Source organism: Vigna unguiculata, chromosome 8, assembly GCF_037176805.1.
Source record: "Vigna unguiculata cultivar grain cowpea cultivar isolate G323 ecotype 2 chromosome 8, ASM3717680v1, whole genome shotgun sequence".
In the NCBI taxonomy this organism is placed as follows: Eukaryota; Viridiplantae; Streptophyta; class Magnoliopsida; order Fabales; family Fabaceae; genus Vigna; species Vigna unguiculata.
Genome location: NC_140799.1, coordinates 35660754 through 35677527, shown reverse-complemented (window position 1 = coordinate 35677527; position 16774 = coordinate 35660754). Strand labels below are relative to the sequence as shown.

The 16774-nt window shown below is 31.9% G+C and overlaps 1 protein-coding gene across 1 annotated transcript; it reads left to right on the top strand.

Annotated features, from left to right (window-relative positions):
- Positions 1-1847: 1847 nt before the first annotated feature.
- Positions 1848-12473, top strand: LOC114194645 (potassium channel SKOR-like). The gene is made up of 13 exons (XM_028084994.2): positions 1848-2538; positions 4964-5188; positions 5407-5470; positions 6048-6387; positions 8269-8564; positions 9121-9201; positions 9719-9817; positions 10154-10375; positions 10564-10749; positions 10902-10977; positions 11065-11359; positions 11512-11633; positions 11991-12473. The coding sequence occupies exons 1-13, from the start codon at positions 2234-2236 to the stop codon at positions 12230-12232; spliced, it is 2553 nt and encodes an 850-aa protein (XP_027940795.1). The 5' UTR covers positions 1848-2233; the 3' UTR covers positions 12233-12473.
- The last annotated feature ends 4301 nt before the right edge of the window (positions 12474-16774 follow it).

The window sequence follows — 16774 nt, the reverse complement described above, 5'->3', positions numbered from 1 at the left end:
AAAGTAGCTAGTTTCGAAACTAATGGTAAACAAAGTGTCATAGCAAACTTAATGAAATTAGCTACATCTTGACCATAAGTTTTTTGAGAAAAATAATTAATTAAACGATAATTTTATAAAATTCACAAGTAGTTAGAATTGTTTTTGTTTTAAATTTATTGACATATATTAACATAAAAAATAGAAACAAACAATATAATTAACCAAAATTTTCCAAATTGAATTTGTTCTGATATATTATATATTCAATATATAGTTGGCATGAATCTGTGGCTGAATTTTTGTGACGATCCGTTCTGAACTCCGATGCTTTAGTTGATGAACATGGATGTATCTCTGTAATGCAAACTTTAACCTAATGCATATTACTATGAGATTTGAGTGCAAGAGTGTAGTTGAATGTTGATGCAATGCAATGATAGTGCATAGTTTCATGATCATGGCAAGATGGAACGTGATCTTTATAAAGAATTGGATGGAAAAGGGACATGATCCATGAATGATTAGATCATGATGAACTTCAACCCTGAAAGCAGGTTTGGAATGTGATCTAAACTCAATCACAGTTTTTTTAAGTTTAATATTTGAATTAGGAATCTTTTTTTTTTCTGTCTAGGAATCTATTCAACTATAGAATCAAAAGCAGATGGTTGTTTTATAATAATGTTCTGTGGAGACAGTGATTATGTCCACCTCAAGCCGAGAAGGCTGAGAATAAGATAAAGAAAGAAAAAGTAAAACAAATAATAGATTATAATAAATTACGTGAAGAAAAAAGGAAAAGAAAGTTAAATGAATTTGAAATGGAGGAAAAAGTGAATGATGACCATAGTTATTTTTCTTCTGTAAGGTGGGTCTGGAACAAAGGCACTAGATGTTTAAAGTATCAATTCATGCATAAATTGTGTTCTCCAAAGACAAAGACACTTCACAATTTTGTTTAAAGTATCATCAACTCATGCACATATTCTGCTTTTACGTACTCTCTAGACTTTGAAGAAAATGAAAAGAAAGTACGTGATTATTGTTGGCCATTTAAACTCTGGTTTTGCAAAATTTTGGTGCCACGACGAATTCAAACCTTTTATTTTCCTATATGTAGGTAGAAAATCGATTTCAATAAATTTGATTATCTCACACAACGTGTCAAAACATCTGAACAAGAATGATGGTGTCCCAACACGAAGAAGAAACAAAATAATAGGTCAACAATGTTTACAGCACACAATTTACAAGACAAGACACTTGTTGTTGTGTTGATTAATGAACAAAAACTACATAATTAATTGTCATTACGACATGAAGTTTGGTTTTGGTCGAAATGTCAATAATCTAAAACCACGAATCAATAACATTTCATATATATGGTGAAGTATTTTACATACCAAAAACCCAAAAAAACTCCACGTGGAGCCGTGGACAACCGTCTATTTGCGCCCATGTTTATCAGCCGCTATCTTCAATTACTCGTGACCACATTTACAACCCAAGTCCAACTCAACCATACCAAGCAAAATTCATAAAATAATCCCACAAAAAAATAACTTAAAGATGTGACACAATTTTTGTCCCAACCATCTACATTCAATTAACATTACTTTTTATATTATGTCAAATATATGTGTATTTTTTTCAATCCAGAATTCAGGGGAAATCCAGAGCAATTTCTTAGATTATTGAGATGTACTATTAAGTAAAAGATAGAAAGAGTTTTATTTTACCTCATTGGCTTTTTTTCATAATGATATTTTTTTACTAAAGATATATTATTAGTATTTTTTTTATTTAATTTTCGAATGTGACAGACAGCCCGTGGTGGTGTATAAAAGGGAGTGAGTCCTCCCTCTGCGGGGTTATGAGACCTGACAGGAAGGGAAATTGAAGAACCTTGCCTCTCTCACTCTTAATTTCGATCCTTAAGTCTTTTTCATAACCGTCATTTTTGTTATTTGTACGCCATAGCCATAACATAAACCCTCTTTCTTTCTACATCCATCTCTATTATCTCCCGTGACCTATTAACTTCCATTTCCAACATTTGTGGCTCTCTTCAACCGCGTCACCTTCATCACACCCGTGTATATATATATACACTACAAGACGACGTCGTAGATCAATTCGGAAATAGAAACCGTAGTTCAAAGCAAAATTGACATCGCTTGATCATAATAATAATAGTATCAGCAGTTTCCTGGGAGTTTATTTTATTTTATTTTTTTATTTTCTTTTGAAAATGACGGGGAAGAAGAATGTGAAGGCGGCGTCAAAGGAAGAGGAAGAGGAAGGGAAGCAAACGACGACGTCTTCGACTCCGCTTTCTCATTCGCGGTCGTTGTCTTCGTCGTCATCGTCTTCCGCTGAGAAAGAGTACGAGGTGCAGGACCTGCGGGACCGATTGAAATCATCGAGAGGGAGCCGGTTCGATCTGATAGAGAATGAGTTGGGACTCAACTCAAGATGGAGCAAGTTCAGTCGCCAAGCTCTTCTCCAGGGAATCTGTGGCTTCTCCAAGGACTTCGTCATTCATCCTGATAACAGGTTTCGTTTGCTTCAACTTCCTCTCTTTCTTCCTTTCAATCAGGATTAGGTTAATTTATCAATAATTTACTGGTTGGTTACTCAGTGATCATGGTTTTAATCATCACAATCATGGTTTATTTTTATTACTCCCTCCCCTTCAAAATTATTTGCCAGAAAAGAATAATAAATATAACATTCTTTTTTCTAATTTCAATAAATTAGTTACTGCTTTTTATTTAACTTTGTTTTTTTTTTCAATTTAACACGATAAATATATGTTTAAATTATTTTTAACGTGTTATGAAAATGAAAGGTATACTAAACATAATAATACACGTGTTATTGAACTTTTAAAAAGACAGATAAAAAGAAATAGACTTTTTCTAGAAGTATAGGAAGTAATGCTATTTTTATTCAGATAGAAACAGAATGAAATAAATACTTCAGCTTTAAGTTTAATTGAACTATTAATATTTTTTTTTCCTTGTCGTTTTTGTGATGATATTTAATTTTTGAGATTTTTTATCCTTATTATTTTAAAAGTTGAATGTATGTGTACTAGCCATAGCTTAATATAATTTTAAACATATATAATAATTTATATTTGTAATAGTTTGTGTTGATGATAATATAAAACATATAGTATATTCTTCTAGTTTTAGTGTTGTCTTGTTAATTTATTTATTAACTTTATATTTGATGTTTAAGAAAAAAGTTATGACATTTATATATGAACCTGACACTCTATACATTAATTTTTTCCATAAGTAATAAATATTTATGAAAAATAAAATATTTCTTCCATTAGTATGTGCATAAGATAAAAATTAAAATTTTGGAAATGAATATGACATATATTTTAAAAATTAAATTATTCACGAATTAAATTTTACTTTTCAAGTAAATTTATCTTTTCTTCTAAAAATATTTACAGAGAATTTTATGTAAACATACTCGTTATATTTTAAATATTTTTTTCTAAATGCTGGATGTTAAGATATGCAAATAAAACCAGCGAAGAAAATTCACTTAGTAATAAAATATAAAGTGCAATAAGTTAATAATAAGTAAATAATAGCTGCATTAGTAAAATCAAAATATAGTTAATTAATGACGTGCTGAGTTAAAGACATAAAATGTTAAGAAATAGATACGGTACGGGCTTCAACAAGGTAGGCTTGAATCTTGTTGCTATATGATTCCATCAATTTGATCAGACAGCAGTGATCTATTAAGTGGGGTGTAGGGAACGGTGGTTGTGTTGAAAGAGAACATGTGAGATGTATTTAGGTTGGATTAGATGTAGGCAAGTTTGAAATGAAGGTTCATTTCCCTCCCGCCACACGCGGCATGTGCTGGCTGGGTCCGTAATTCATGTGATTTTGCTTCGTTGTCCATCTTATCATAACCATCTACTTCATTAGTCATAGTTTACATTTTTTATATTTTTATATAGTTTCAATTTTATTAATTTCTCATCAAGCTGTGTGCATCAAGTGACTCATACATTTTACACTTGGACGGGCTATATTCTTTACAAACTCACACTGTGTACAACCACTCTATCAAAATGATTTTTTTTTTCACTTTTTTTTCTTAGGAATAATAATAACAATATATATTAAATTTTCATTTAATATAAATGTACATATAGTTAACGTAATTTGTTAAAATAATCTTACTGTCAAATTGTAGACTGTCAACAAGATTTTCAACTCCAATTTAGAAGGGAATAATCAACTGTCATTTTTGACATTTACACACTTGATGTTAGGACTGACTTGACACTCATGCTATATAATTATTTATGTCATATTTTGATATCTCAGTTTTGTCTCCACCAGACAGTTGAATATTTGAAAAAAAAAAAACTATATTTAGTACGCAAATCTGATATATATATATATATATATATATATATATATATATATATATATATATATATATATATATATATATATATATATTCGGGAGTGGGTTTTGGTTTGGTGCGGGAATCCGGAAGGAGAGCTAAATAAGGCCGATCTTTTGTCCTGGGAGAGAAGTTTCCTAAGCTTTATAGAACGAACTCAAACGTGAAGCAGTGAGAATATTTGCCAAGTTCAAAATAAACTTTCTAACAAAATTAATCAGGTTTGAAAATTACTTAAGAATATTTATGAGATTTGCAATTATTAATAAGAAAAAAAAGATTTTGAAGTTAGAAATAATCAGATATTAGAGTCTCACGTTTCATCTTTTGAGCAAGATAGCTCGCTTGCGCGAATAAATTAAAGTAATGAAGCATTACTGATTCTGGTAACCGAACTACTTGATGACCTTGCTTCATATTTTCGATACACATTTCTTTGTTGAATCATAGAGTGTGCTCTCTCACTTAAGAAAACTACTGATAGTTGTGTAAGACGAAATTGTTTGATGCTTATGGTGATGGGCACTGCAGGTGGTACCGGGCATGGACAAAGTTCATATTACTATGGGCAGTGTATTCATCCTTCTTCACCCCAATGGAGTTCGGATTTTTTCGTGGCTTACCTGAGAATCTCTTTATTCTGGACATCATTGGACAAATTGCTTTTTTCTTCGATATTTTCTTGCAATTCTTTGTTGCTTACAGAGACAGCCAGACCTATCGTATGGTCTATAAGCGAACACCTATAGCTCTGCGGTAAACTTTTACTTCTTTTTTCTTCTCTTTAATGATGTTCTTCTTCATGTCATTATTACTGATGCTGTTTATGATTATTATCTAACATCAGTTTCTATTGTGCTCCTGTATAACTATGCCTTTGGTCTTTGAGAAAATCCGCAATTGGTTACAAATATTTTATTTGTAGGTGTCCTTTTTTCAATTGATTTATGTCTTACATGTTTCTTTTCATGTAGGTATCTAAAATCTGACTTCGTATTTGATCTTCTTGGGTGTATGCCATGGGACATCATCTTCAAGGTTATACTTCTTCCAGAAAAACCCAAACTTCTTGAGTCTCTATACTATTTATCTTGAATTGTTTTGACGCTCTTTAACATATCATTTATTAAAACGTCACAGAAAAGTTCCGTAGTATCCTGACATTCTGTCTCAATACTAGAATTTGAAAAGATAAGTTGCCTTTTTCTCTTTTAGCATTTTGTTTATTTCATGGTAATGGAACTTTAGTACTTACGGATATTTGACTTGTCTTTTGTAACGTAATAGAGGTAGTTTTGTCCCTCATAGCAGTGGTATACGAACCATTGCCCTTTACGTGTGTTTCTGTTTTGTATCGAACCGCTTCACAAGTTTTGGGACTTAAGTGTATATTTAGTCATGTTTTTACATCACTTTGCTGCACAAGAAGTCGTGAAGCCTGTTATTAAATGTGAGCTGGTGTAAATTAAATCACTGTGCAACTCAGCTATGATACGAGACTAATATTGGCTAGTTTTAGACGTTACCTGTACAGAAAATGGCATTTGATATGCTAAAATGTCAACAGCTTTTTGTTTTGATATCTAATTTTGTTGCAATTTCTTTGTTATTGAAGGTTTGTGGACGAAGAGAGGAAGTGAGGTACCTTTTGTGGATCAGATTATACCGGGTGCGGAAAGTCACAGGTTTTTTCCACAAGTTGGAGAAGGACATACGTGTCAATTACATTACTACCAGGATTGTGAAACTGATAGTAGTCGAACTCTACTGCACCCATACAGCAGCCTGCATTTTCTACTTTTTGGCTACTACACTACCGGAATCACAAGAAGGGTACACATGGATAGGAAGTTTAAAATTGGGTGACTATAGTTATTCACATTTCAGAGAAATTGATCTTTGGAAGCGCTACACAACATCTCTGTATTTCGCTATCGTTACTATGGCAACAGTTGGTACGTTTTTTTATGTTATTCATTCAGCAAAATCGATTTAGTTTGTTCTTCTTTATTAGTTATTATAATTCTGCCTATATCATGGTATGTGGTCAAAGTTAACATAGCCGGTCCAACTCGGAGTGAAGCGGAGGGTTGTTTTTAGGCAATTGATAATCAAATTCAAATTTAGAAAAATCTCTAAGACATTGATCGATGAGTCTTTTCTTCACCCTTTCTAGTTGTACAAAAATAGAACGAACACGCTGAAGGAGAAACAATTAGAAAAAGATATTATCCAATTAAATAGATTTAGTGATAAATTCGTATGTTAGAGTCCAATTGGACGGTTCAATCACTGTAACAACCCTTGCTAGCAGGATAAGGTATGGTCAGTGTTGTTGGTCTTTAGTAAACCATCGAATTCTACTCATAAACTTGTCACGGTTGCTTGATGGTTGTTGCTTTTAAAAATAAAGCAACAGAACAGTTTTGTCACCGATCAAATCTCTAAAGCACTCGAAATTGTTACCTCAAAAGCACCTGTGGTGCTATGAGATTACTGAATGGTGAACCATAGCTAATATCTGCTATCGCTGTTACCTTTTCTGCATCTGCTGAAGCTTTTATAGTTTGGTAATGAATAAATGGACGGACAATAGTCAGAAACTCTTCTGGTCCCTGGATATACTTGTAAGCAAAAGTTCATGGAAACATTTTTGCTTACATGGATTTCAACAAAATCTTCCTCCACCTTAGCTTAAGGTTATAGATTTCTTTCTCCTAGTAACGCGACAAAAAATAGCCCTCTACTCTATCCCCACTTCTTGAATTTGAAAGCTCCTAGAATGCTTCCCAAACTCTTCCTTTTTTCTAACAAAAATTGCTTTTAGTTTTGGACAAAGATAACATTTCAAATCTGTTATTTGTAAGTATAAAGCTCTCAGCAATTCGGAAAAACAAAGGATATTAGAAGGATAAAACCTCACTTGTTACATTCTTTTGGAGTGGCTTAGCTTACCGTTTGAGTGATATATTAGGATAAGAAAAAAATAGTCTTCTTAATTCATGGAATGTCCAGCAGAATAAGTAAATTTGCAGTAGTTTTAGACTTGTCTGTGGTAATTGCTCGTGTCCCAAGTAGGGTGCTACTGTATGTATTCGTTAGTTTACATTGTTTTTAGCGTAGCTTCATAACAACATGTTTGGATACTTTAAAACATTGGTGAGTGATCTTTCCCCAATAAAGCTTGACTCAAATAAAAATAAAGCAGAAAAATCATCTGAACTTATTTAATACAAAATCATTTGATTTGAAGTATTTCTCTCAAATTGTGATGAAGGAATTAATATATTTCAAAATCTTACTAAATTAATTTTTAAGATTTAATGAAAAATTATGTATTAAGTTTTAGTTGAAACGTTGTTAGTGGATTTCAAATAAATCAATCACAACAAGCTTATTTAAATAAATCAAATTAAACAAATATCAAGAAATTTCAGCAAATAAATTACAATTAATAGGTCACCTTGTGCTCACCTCATGACTTCATTGCAATCAATTACAAGTAAGGTGCTTAATCAGTTTCCAACGAGGATAAGTTATTAATAAAGTTGATTAGTACTTCGTACCATTGTCTTGGTGCCTTAAATCAATTATAAATTGTAAAGGTAATTTAAATACATGCAATCTGTTCAAACTAGAAAAACAAAATTTTCACTTGTTCAAAAACATTACACTCATCACCAAATCTAAAAAGACTAACAATTTTAAATGGTTATAAATTCCAGATAAACATATTTTTTCATAGATATCTGCAGATTTTTTTTCAAAATGTATGTTATGTTGTCTCTTTTTAAATTTCCCTGAATGAATCATGTTTGTGACCATTTCTTCCACAGGCTATGGAGATATACATGCAGTAAATTTGAGGGAGATGATATTCATAATGATATACGTTTCATTTGATATGATTCTTGGTGCCTATTTGATTGGTAACATGACAGCTTTGATAGTCAAGGGGTCAAAAACTGAAAAGTTTAGAGACAAGATGACAGACCTTATGAAATATATGAACAGAAATAAGCTTGGAAGGGATATCCGTGAACAAATTAAAGGCCATGTGCGCTTACAGTATGAGAGTAGCTACACTGAGGCTGCTGTCATTCAGGATATCCCTATTTCTATTCGAGCTAAGGTAATAAGAGAAAAAATGACTTTGATCCTCATATGTGGTCAATTATGGATGTCACCCTAGTAATTATCATCATTTGTTTCAAGACGTTACAATTTTATAGTTTTCCCACCTGCTTCTATATGATTTTTAACATTTCTTCACATTTTGTTGGTTTTTATGAATCACCTCCTTACTTTTTGTCTGTTTAGATTACTGTTGTCAAAGTTCTGATAAATGTACTAGTATACAAGTATGGTAACGTGTAAGGAAGGAAAATCTACAATAGATGTATAAAATGCTATTTGAAATGTCAGTTTAGTGTTGAAAGTAACAGTTTAGTGCTAAATGATTTATCATTTCATCAAGTTCTTAGTGGTGTATGTTGGAAAAAATCTGCAGACAACTTTTTCCCAGCATAGAGTATAATTTGGTGCTTATACATAAAATAAAGAGAAAGTCTCGTAATATGATAACGCAGTCAGTACTAGCTTTGAATTATACCTTTAGACAAGGACATATTTTATTATTTCCGTCATTTTGATCACGGATGATGTAATGATCTGATTACCTTTTGCAGATATCTCAAACATTATACTTGCCATACATTGAAAAGGTTCCTCTTTTTAAAGGATGCTCTGCAGAATTCATCAACCAGATTGTAAGTAACGTTTTTCCGTTGCCTAACATGTCAATATGAAATGGAATTAATATTATCTGTATTTTTTGCATACAGAGTTCTCTTTCAACTTTGTACTTTTACTATAATCTACAAATTACAACGAAAACTGATATAATCAGCCCTTTCCCGCTCTTTTTTGTTTGGCAAGTAATTTTTTTGTTCTATAGACTTTTTAGCACTGGAACATGTTTATTCTCATGCCATTAGTCCTTCTGGTAAACTGGATATTGTTATCAGTGTTTTAAGTTTTTTGTAGATTCCAGTTACTTTTTTCTCTGCAATCTATGTAATCAACAACAATTTCATCCTTGAAGGACTTGATTGAACGAGAATACTAACTGCACAAAATATATCTAATTGACTGAAATAATCATATTTACTAGGATTTTTGTTATGACCAGATGTACCAATAATGAGAGTTTTTCTTTTATCGTCCATTATCTTCTTAGTGTGTAATGTTGAAGTGATTATAGTTTATGTTCTTCTGATCTTTCAGGTTATTAGGATCCATGAGGAGTTCTTTCTTCCAGGGGAAGTTATAATGCAACAAGGAAATGTTGTAGATCAACTATATTTTGTCTGTCATGGAGTGCTGGTATGATTTTATATTTCCACATTCACTTCTACAATTGCTCAATTTCTCAATTGTTATATTTTTCTTGTGCTAAGGTTTCTGATTTTTTTTTAATATAGTCATGCTGCTATTCATATCGTTTTCTTACTCTGTATTGCATACTTTAAGAAAGTATTCGCATGAACAAAGGGCCCGAGAATCTTGTAAATTTTCCACAAGACAAAATATTCATGTCCAAAGTAGTCTATGATACAGGAAGCTTCGTAGAATTTTAGAACTGATTCATAAAGAACATTCTAGAGACAAATTTCATTTTTTTTTTTTGTTTTTTGAGTGCCCAAAGCTGTTTCAATGCAGGAGGAAGTAGGCACAGCTGAAGATGGATCTGAAGAAACTGTTTCACTTCTGCAGCGTCACAGTTCATTTGGAGAAATATCTATTCTTTGCAACATTCCTCAGCCATATACTGTCCGCGTTTGTGAACTGTGTAGACTCCTGCGACTTGATAAACAATCATTTACAAATATCCTAGACATATACTTTTATGATGGAAGGAAAGTATTAAACAACCTTCTAGAGGTAATAATTTCATATATGCTATTTCTCGAATCCTCTTCCTTTTGTAGTTTCTGATTCTGACATGAATTAAAAATACTCTATGCTACTCTCTAGTTGAACGAGCAATGGATGTATCAACTTACACATTGAAGATTGTGGTTTACTAATTTCTCATCATGAGACACCTAATTTTTTTTCTTATTTTATAGGGAAAAGAGTCTTTTCGAGGTAAGCAGTTGGAGTCAGACATCACATTTCATATTGGAAAACAAGAAGCTGAGCTTGCTTTGAAGGTCAATGGTGCAGCTTTTCATGGGGATCTACATCAGCTCAAAGGCTTAATTCGAGCTGGGGCTGATCCCAACAAAACAGATTATGATGGAAGGTCACCACTGGTAAGGAACTTGCAACTTGTTATGATGTCTTACAAAATTTTGTTGCTTTCTCTTCATCTATGATGTTTCTGGCAAATAATAACTTAGCAACATGTGGATTCTATAACAAGAAATACTTTCCTGATATGAACCCCTTTTTGTTTTTCCGACAGCATCTTGCAGCGTCCAGAGGACATGAAGATATCACACTTTTCCTTATTCATGAACATGTAGATGTCAATATTAAAGGTAATTGTCAAACTTATTAAATTTCTACGAGTTACTTTGATTTTGGCTGACGAACTGACACAGCCATCCCTATTTGGTAATTTATAGATAACTTCGGGAACACGCCCTTACTTGAAGCAGTTAAGAATGGAAATGATCGGATTGCTTCTTTACTTGTTAAAGAAGGGGCCACCATGAAGGTCGAAAATGCTGGTAGTTTTTTGTGTACAGCAGTTGCAAGGGGAGATTCAGATTACCTTAAAAGACTTTTATCCAATGGCATGGATCCTAACTTAAAAGATTATGATTACCGAAGCCCTCTGCACATAGCTGCAGCTGAAGGTTTATACTTCATGGCAAAGCTGCTATTAGATGCCGGGGCTAATGTTTTTACCAAAGACAGGTATCATTCATCACACTTTCCTTTTTCTGCCATGTTTTCTCTAATTTCAAGTCTTACTCAATATAGTTTCTGTACTTTTCTTCTTCCCTCACATGATTTTGCCGAAATAGCATAACAGAAAGTTTCCTTCATTTTCATTTTATTACAAACAGATGGGGAAATACCCCGCTTGATGAAGCCCGGATGTGTGGAAATAAGAATCTGATCAAGTTGCTGGAAGATGCAAAATCTGCTCAACTGTTAGAATTCCCATATTCCTCCCAAGATTTTACAGGTACTACTACTGACATTGTTTCTTTTTGGACAATGTTTTACACCTTTTCTCTTAATTCTCTGCTTAGTTTTCTTTGTTAAATTTTAATTTTGGGGTTAACTTTATTATAGTTCCTTAACTGTATTGTCTCTCAATCATTGTTCCTTCATTGTCTCTCAAACACAATGTTTAAGAAAAACAATTACATGAATGTTATGCATCTAGTTCTACCTCTTCCATGAAGAGCTAGCAGACTAAAAAACATTATTGTTCCAATTGATGTGCATATGTTTTTGTTGTTATGCCTGACCATCTCTATTTTTTGAAGACTCTAGTTCACTAAGTGCTGTAAACCTTAATTTCATCTATCTTTTTCAGATAAAATGCACCCAAAGAAGTGCACAGTCTTCCCTTTCCATCCGTGGGATCCGAAAGATAATAGAAGACATGGAATTGTACTATGGATTCCACATTCCATCGAAGAGCTAATCAAATCAGCGGCAGAACAAATAAAATTTTCTGGCCATTCTTGTATTTTATCAGAAGATGGTGGCAAAATTACTGATGTGGACATGATTAAGGATGGTCAGAAGCTGTACTTAGTCCATGAAACACATTAATGCCTCTTTACAACCATATAACAAAGTGCCTCTAATGTGTTGTGCGTTCTAGAAATTAGCACATAATTCGATCTTATTAACCGCACAATAAGTGTCGTATAGTGATTTAGATCAAATAATGTGCTGATGATGTGCATGTGCAGTTCGTGCTGATGAAGTGCTCAATAGTTGTTAGTTGTGTAGCACACGTCAGAGTTCAGCTGGAATATATATCAAAGATTAGGGTGTTGATTTCATTGTACTAATTGGTCCCTCGTATTTATAGTTTACATATAAATAGTAACTCCTCAACAATTGAGTTTTAGAATTTGGTAGAGTTCTGGTAACGTTAAAAAATGAATACATTAATTAAAAAATGCAAGCATTCAGTAACTTTTCTTTAAATAATTTATCACGTTCTACAAAATCAAACCTTGACTAAAAAATCTGTTACCAACTCCTCAAGCGTTGCGTGTTTAGTCTTGATCGTGTTTTTAAGTGTTTTAGTTAACTTCAACTGTACGTAATCAACCCAAAGCTTGTAACCGAACAAGTTCCGTAGCATAACGTAAATCATTGTCTACTTAATTACACTCTCCTGGAATTCATTTAATTAAAAAAACCTTGTTTATGAGGTCATTGGTTCGAAAATTTTCTTTGTTTTTCTTGTCTGAGCATTAAGAGATAGTTAAATGAATCAAAGGGAAACAAATTGATTGTGAAAGTTACATTCATATGCTTTAACTCGAACTTGGCCTACCTGTTTTCAAGCTGATAAGACTGATGCAAATGAAATTCACCACCATTGAAATCAATCTGATGCAAGCATGCATGCCCCAAATGTTATACAGATACTGGATTTTGAAAGTTACGCTGTTGATGAATAATTGGTCGATAAGTCTGAGAAAAAAGTTAATCATAGACACAGATGCCCCACCAAGTCATGCTCCAGTCTCACTCACCTCAGGAAGACAGGAACAAACTAAGTTCAGGAAATGAAATCAGTGTCCCCAACAACACCATCCTCAATTTACGGCCATATTATTAAATATCAACTCAGCTAAAATCGGTTGTCTCTTTATCATTGTAATGAAGAATAAATTATTCTGTATTATACATTCATCATTCAGAACAGCAATGTTTGAGTCACATTTAACAACGTTTGTTCTCTCTCTTCCTCACAGTGCAGTACTAAATTTTCTTGTACTCCAGAAGTCAACAATAACAATCCTAATAATCAACTAACACAATACAAGAAGCTCTCGAACAACATCAACTTAGAAAATAAAAAATGACTCGTAGAATACTATTAAAAACTCTATATCACCATCTTCAAAACTCTAATCCAAGATCCCTTAACATATGCGTTGAATTTGACGAAAGTGCTTTTGAGCTGCCACGTTAGCAGAGACTGATGCATCATCGTCTTTTTTCTTGTTCAACTCACTTTCCTCGGACACTGTGTCGCAGTGTGGTTGAGAAGCAGTGGCAGCAACAAAAAGTTCCATGAAACAGCTTAAAAGAGGCAAAGCTGAACACAGAAGTAGTCCCACTCTGATGATATTATTCATCGCTAATTGTTCCACAAAGTTTAGATCAATTTTTGATAAGTTTTTGTGGTTTAAGCACTGCAGAGGGGAAGCTTTATAGTGGTGGGAGAGAGTCGAAATGAAAAGTCTCCAACGTGTTGAGGAAGGTAGAGAAAAGTAAAACTCTCGTGCTAGCCTATGGTCTAGAGTCACTGAATCCATTTCATGATTACAACAAATTCAGCATGACTTGCAAAAGTAATGACTTTGATTTGAGCTAAAATAAAATTCCAAGCAGAAAGAATTTTCTTTGCTCGTGCCTTGGGAAGGAAGAAATTTGTTTCGTTCTTTGTTGGTCAACATAGCCACCTTAAAATATGAAGTGGATAATATCATTTTTAGGAGAGAAAATAGGAAAAAGCAAGGAAAGAATACATCGACATGACTAGATGAAAGGAAGAGAAGTTTTTTTTTTTTTTTTATGCATTGCACTAGTTAATTATTACAAAAATGTTAGAATTCCAACAAGAAAAACAGAGAAAAATAAATTCCACGACATCATCTGATATGTTTTAAAATTTCATAAGATAATAATATCTTCAGATATTTCTTATCTTTCGAACATATATTAAAATGATTCTTTCCCTGTTAAGCAAGAAGAATCTCAAAATTTAAATCATGATTTCGTGTGAAGTTTGAAATTTTGACAAGTTGAGTTGACGAGAAAACATTTAACTAATCTAATTATCTGCAGTGGCAGATTCAAGAAATAATGACAGCTTGTGAAAGACTCATTTAATGGAAGTCTCTTTCACTCTGCAGAATAATTGTAATGATATTAACAGAAACCTCGGAAATTTATTGAGCAATAATCTTGATAGCTCCCAATTATGAATTCGGCTTTTCTCATGAGATTCATGCAAATTTATTCCCTTCACTTAAATGCTCTTTGGATTTCCATTGTCAAAGTAAAAGCCACTAATCATAGGATAGAAGTTACTGATTCAACCTAAAATGAAGGAAATTTATTGTTATCGATAACTTCAACCGTGTTTAAGAAAAAGTGCTAAGATGTGTTCTTTTGAGAAATATATTTTATTTTTAAATTATTTAAAAAAACTATCTTTCGTTCATAAAATAAATTATGTATTCATTTTATCCTTATATTTTATGAAATCATGTTTACAATAAATTAAATGTGATTATATTATAGGTTATTGTAGAGCTTAATTTACATAACAAACATGTCACTTAGATATATCATTTAATTTAAATATAAAAAAAAATTAAATTGTTTAAAAGTAAAAAATATATTTAACATTTTTTTTCCAATACCGTCTCTTTATTGTTCGAAAGAAGTATTACAAGAATCATCTTTACAAAATTGACATATATAATAAAGAAAGATATATCCTTAGTTTTATACTATAATAAAATTTGATCTTTAATTTATATGGATCTCTGTTATAATAAGTTTTTAGAATAGAAGTTTGTGTAGTATTGAAAAGGTTAATGAGTATTACATCATTCCACATAGACAGAAGATTATAGAGGAAATTTATAGTGTTTGTATGTGGCGATAGTAACAGAGGGCGTCTTTTAATTGTATCCGGAAGACAAGGTAGAACAAATTTGTCACAGGGGTTGGCATGTGATGTGAATACATCATTCATCTTTTTATTTATTTAATAAATCTATACTTATGGTTCAAATAAATTTATCCTATAAATGCAATTTAGAAAATATAACCATATTTTGATCTATTCTTTTACCTAATTTTAATTTATTATTTTAATCACTCTTAAATTATTATATTATATCACTAAAAAGTAAAAATAAATAATTATAAAATATTGGAGACATAAAAAATATCAAACCACCCACAAAAATTATTTAAAATTGATTTTTTATTGTCTAAAATTGTATTTTTTTTAATATTTTTTATTGTTTGAAAATAAGTATCATGTGCGAAAAAAATCAAAGAGTAAACGAAATTTCTTTTTACATTTTTTTTTTTTTGAAAAAGATGGTATATATGAAAAGGTTTAGGTTTAATTAAAAATAAGGGTAAAAGTGGAAATATAAAGTGTGGGAGTGTATGAGTAAGTGTGTGGGTACATGAAGTAAAAGCTTCAAAAATGGAAATAATGGGGGAATTGGGGTGCAAAATAAAAAGTTACACAATACAAGAAGTTCTCGAACAACAATCAAGATTTACACATGATTGTCTCCAAACTTATTCATAAACACACTCCCCACAGTTTCTTAAAAAGTCTAGCAACATCAACGGAGAAAATTAAATTATGACTCCTAAAATACTATTCAATGAATTCATACACAACTAATAAACTCAAACAATAAATCATAAACAATTTATACCTCACAATTTCTTTCATCAGTTAGTCTCAACCACATCATCAAAAGTGTAACACCCTATCTAGGATGTCATTAACATCTTATCAAATGACTTAATCATAATCAAAACTTAACTATGAACAAAAAGTTCAAAATCTTTATCAAATTTCAAAATCAAACTCAGTAAAAAAATGTAATTTATCAAATAAGCCAAATATAAAAAAGAGTTAAATATCTCTAATACATTATTCTACCAAAATAAAACTCTTTCTACTAAAATCTCAATACATCTCCTAACTGTTGTGTATCTTTAATTGCATTTGCATTATCATTTGCTCATGTATAAAAATATGATCATTGTAGTCACACACAAACAAAAGAGTGAGCTAACATACACACAATCAACCTTAAAATCATAATTCACAATCGAACAATATAAAAATCACATCATATGCTTCGACCAACATTCTAACCGCACTCATGATCATATCCTATCGTTCATAACACATGCAGTCTTACAAAACAACTCAAAAAATTTATTAAAGCAACACTGCAACCACTTATGACCTTACACACCAACTCAACACACAAATGATCTTAGCGCAATGCATCGACTCATACAAAACTACCCGATAAAATACTTTTGCAATTATCACACATTCCCACAACGTTTCCACTT

Coding starts and splice junctions, on each gene's coding strand:
- LOC114194645 (XM_028084994.2), top strand. CDS start 2,234: ATGACGGGGAAGAAGAATGTGAAGGCGGCGTCAAAGGAAGAGGAAGAG. Junction 5,189..5,406: donor CGAACACCTATAGCTCTGCG/GTAAACTTTTAC, acceptor CTTTTCATGTAG/GTATCTAAAATCTGACTTCG. Junction 11,634..11,990: donor TTCCTCCCAAGATTTTACAG/GTACTACTACTG, acceptor TATCTTTTTCAG/ATAAAATGCACCCAAAGAAG.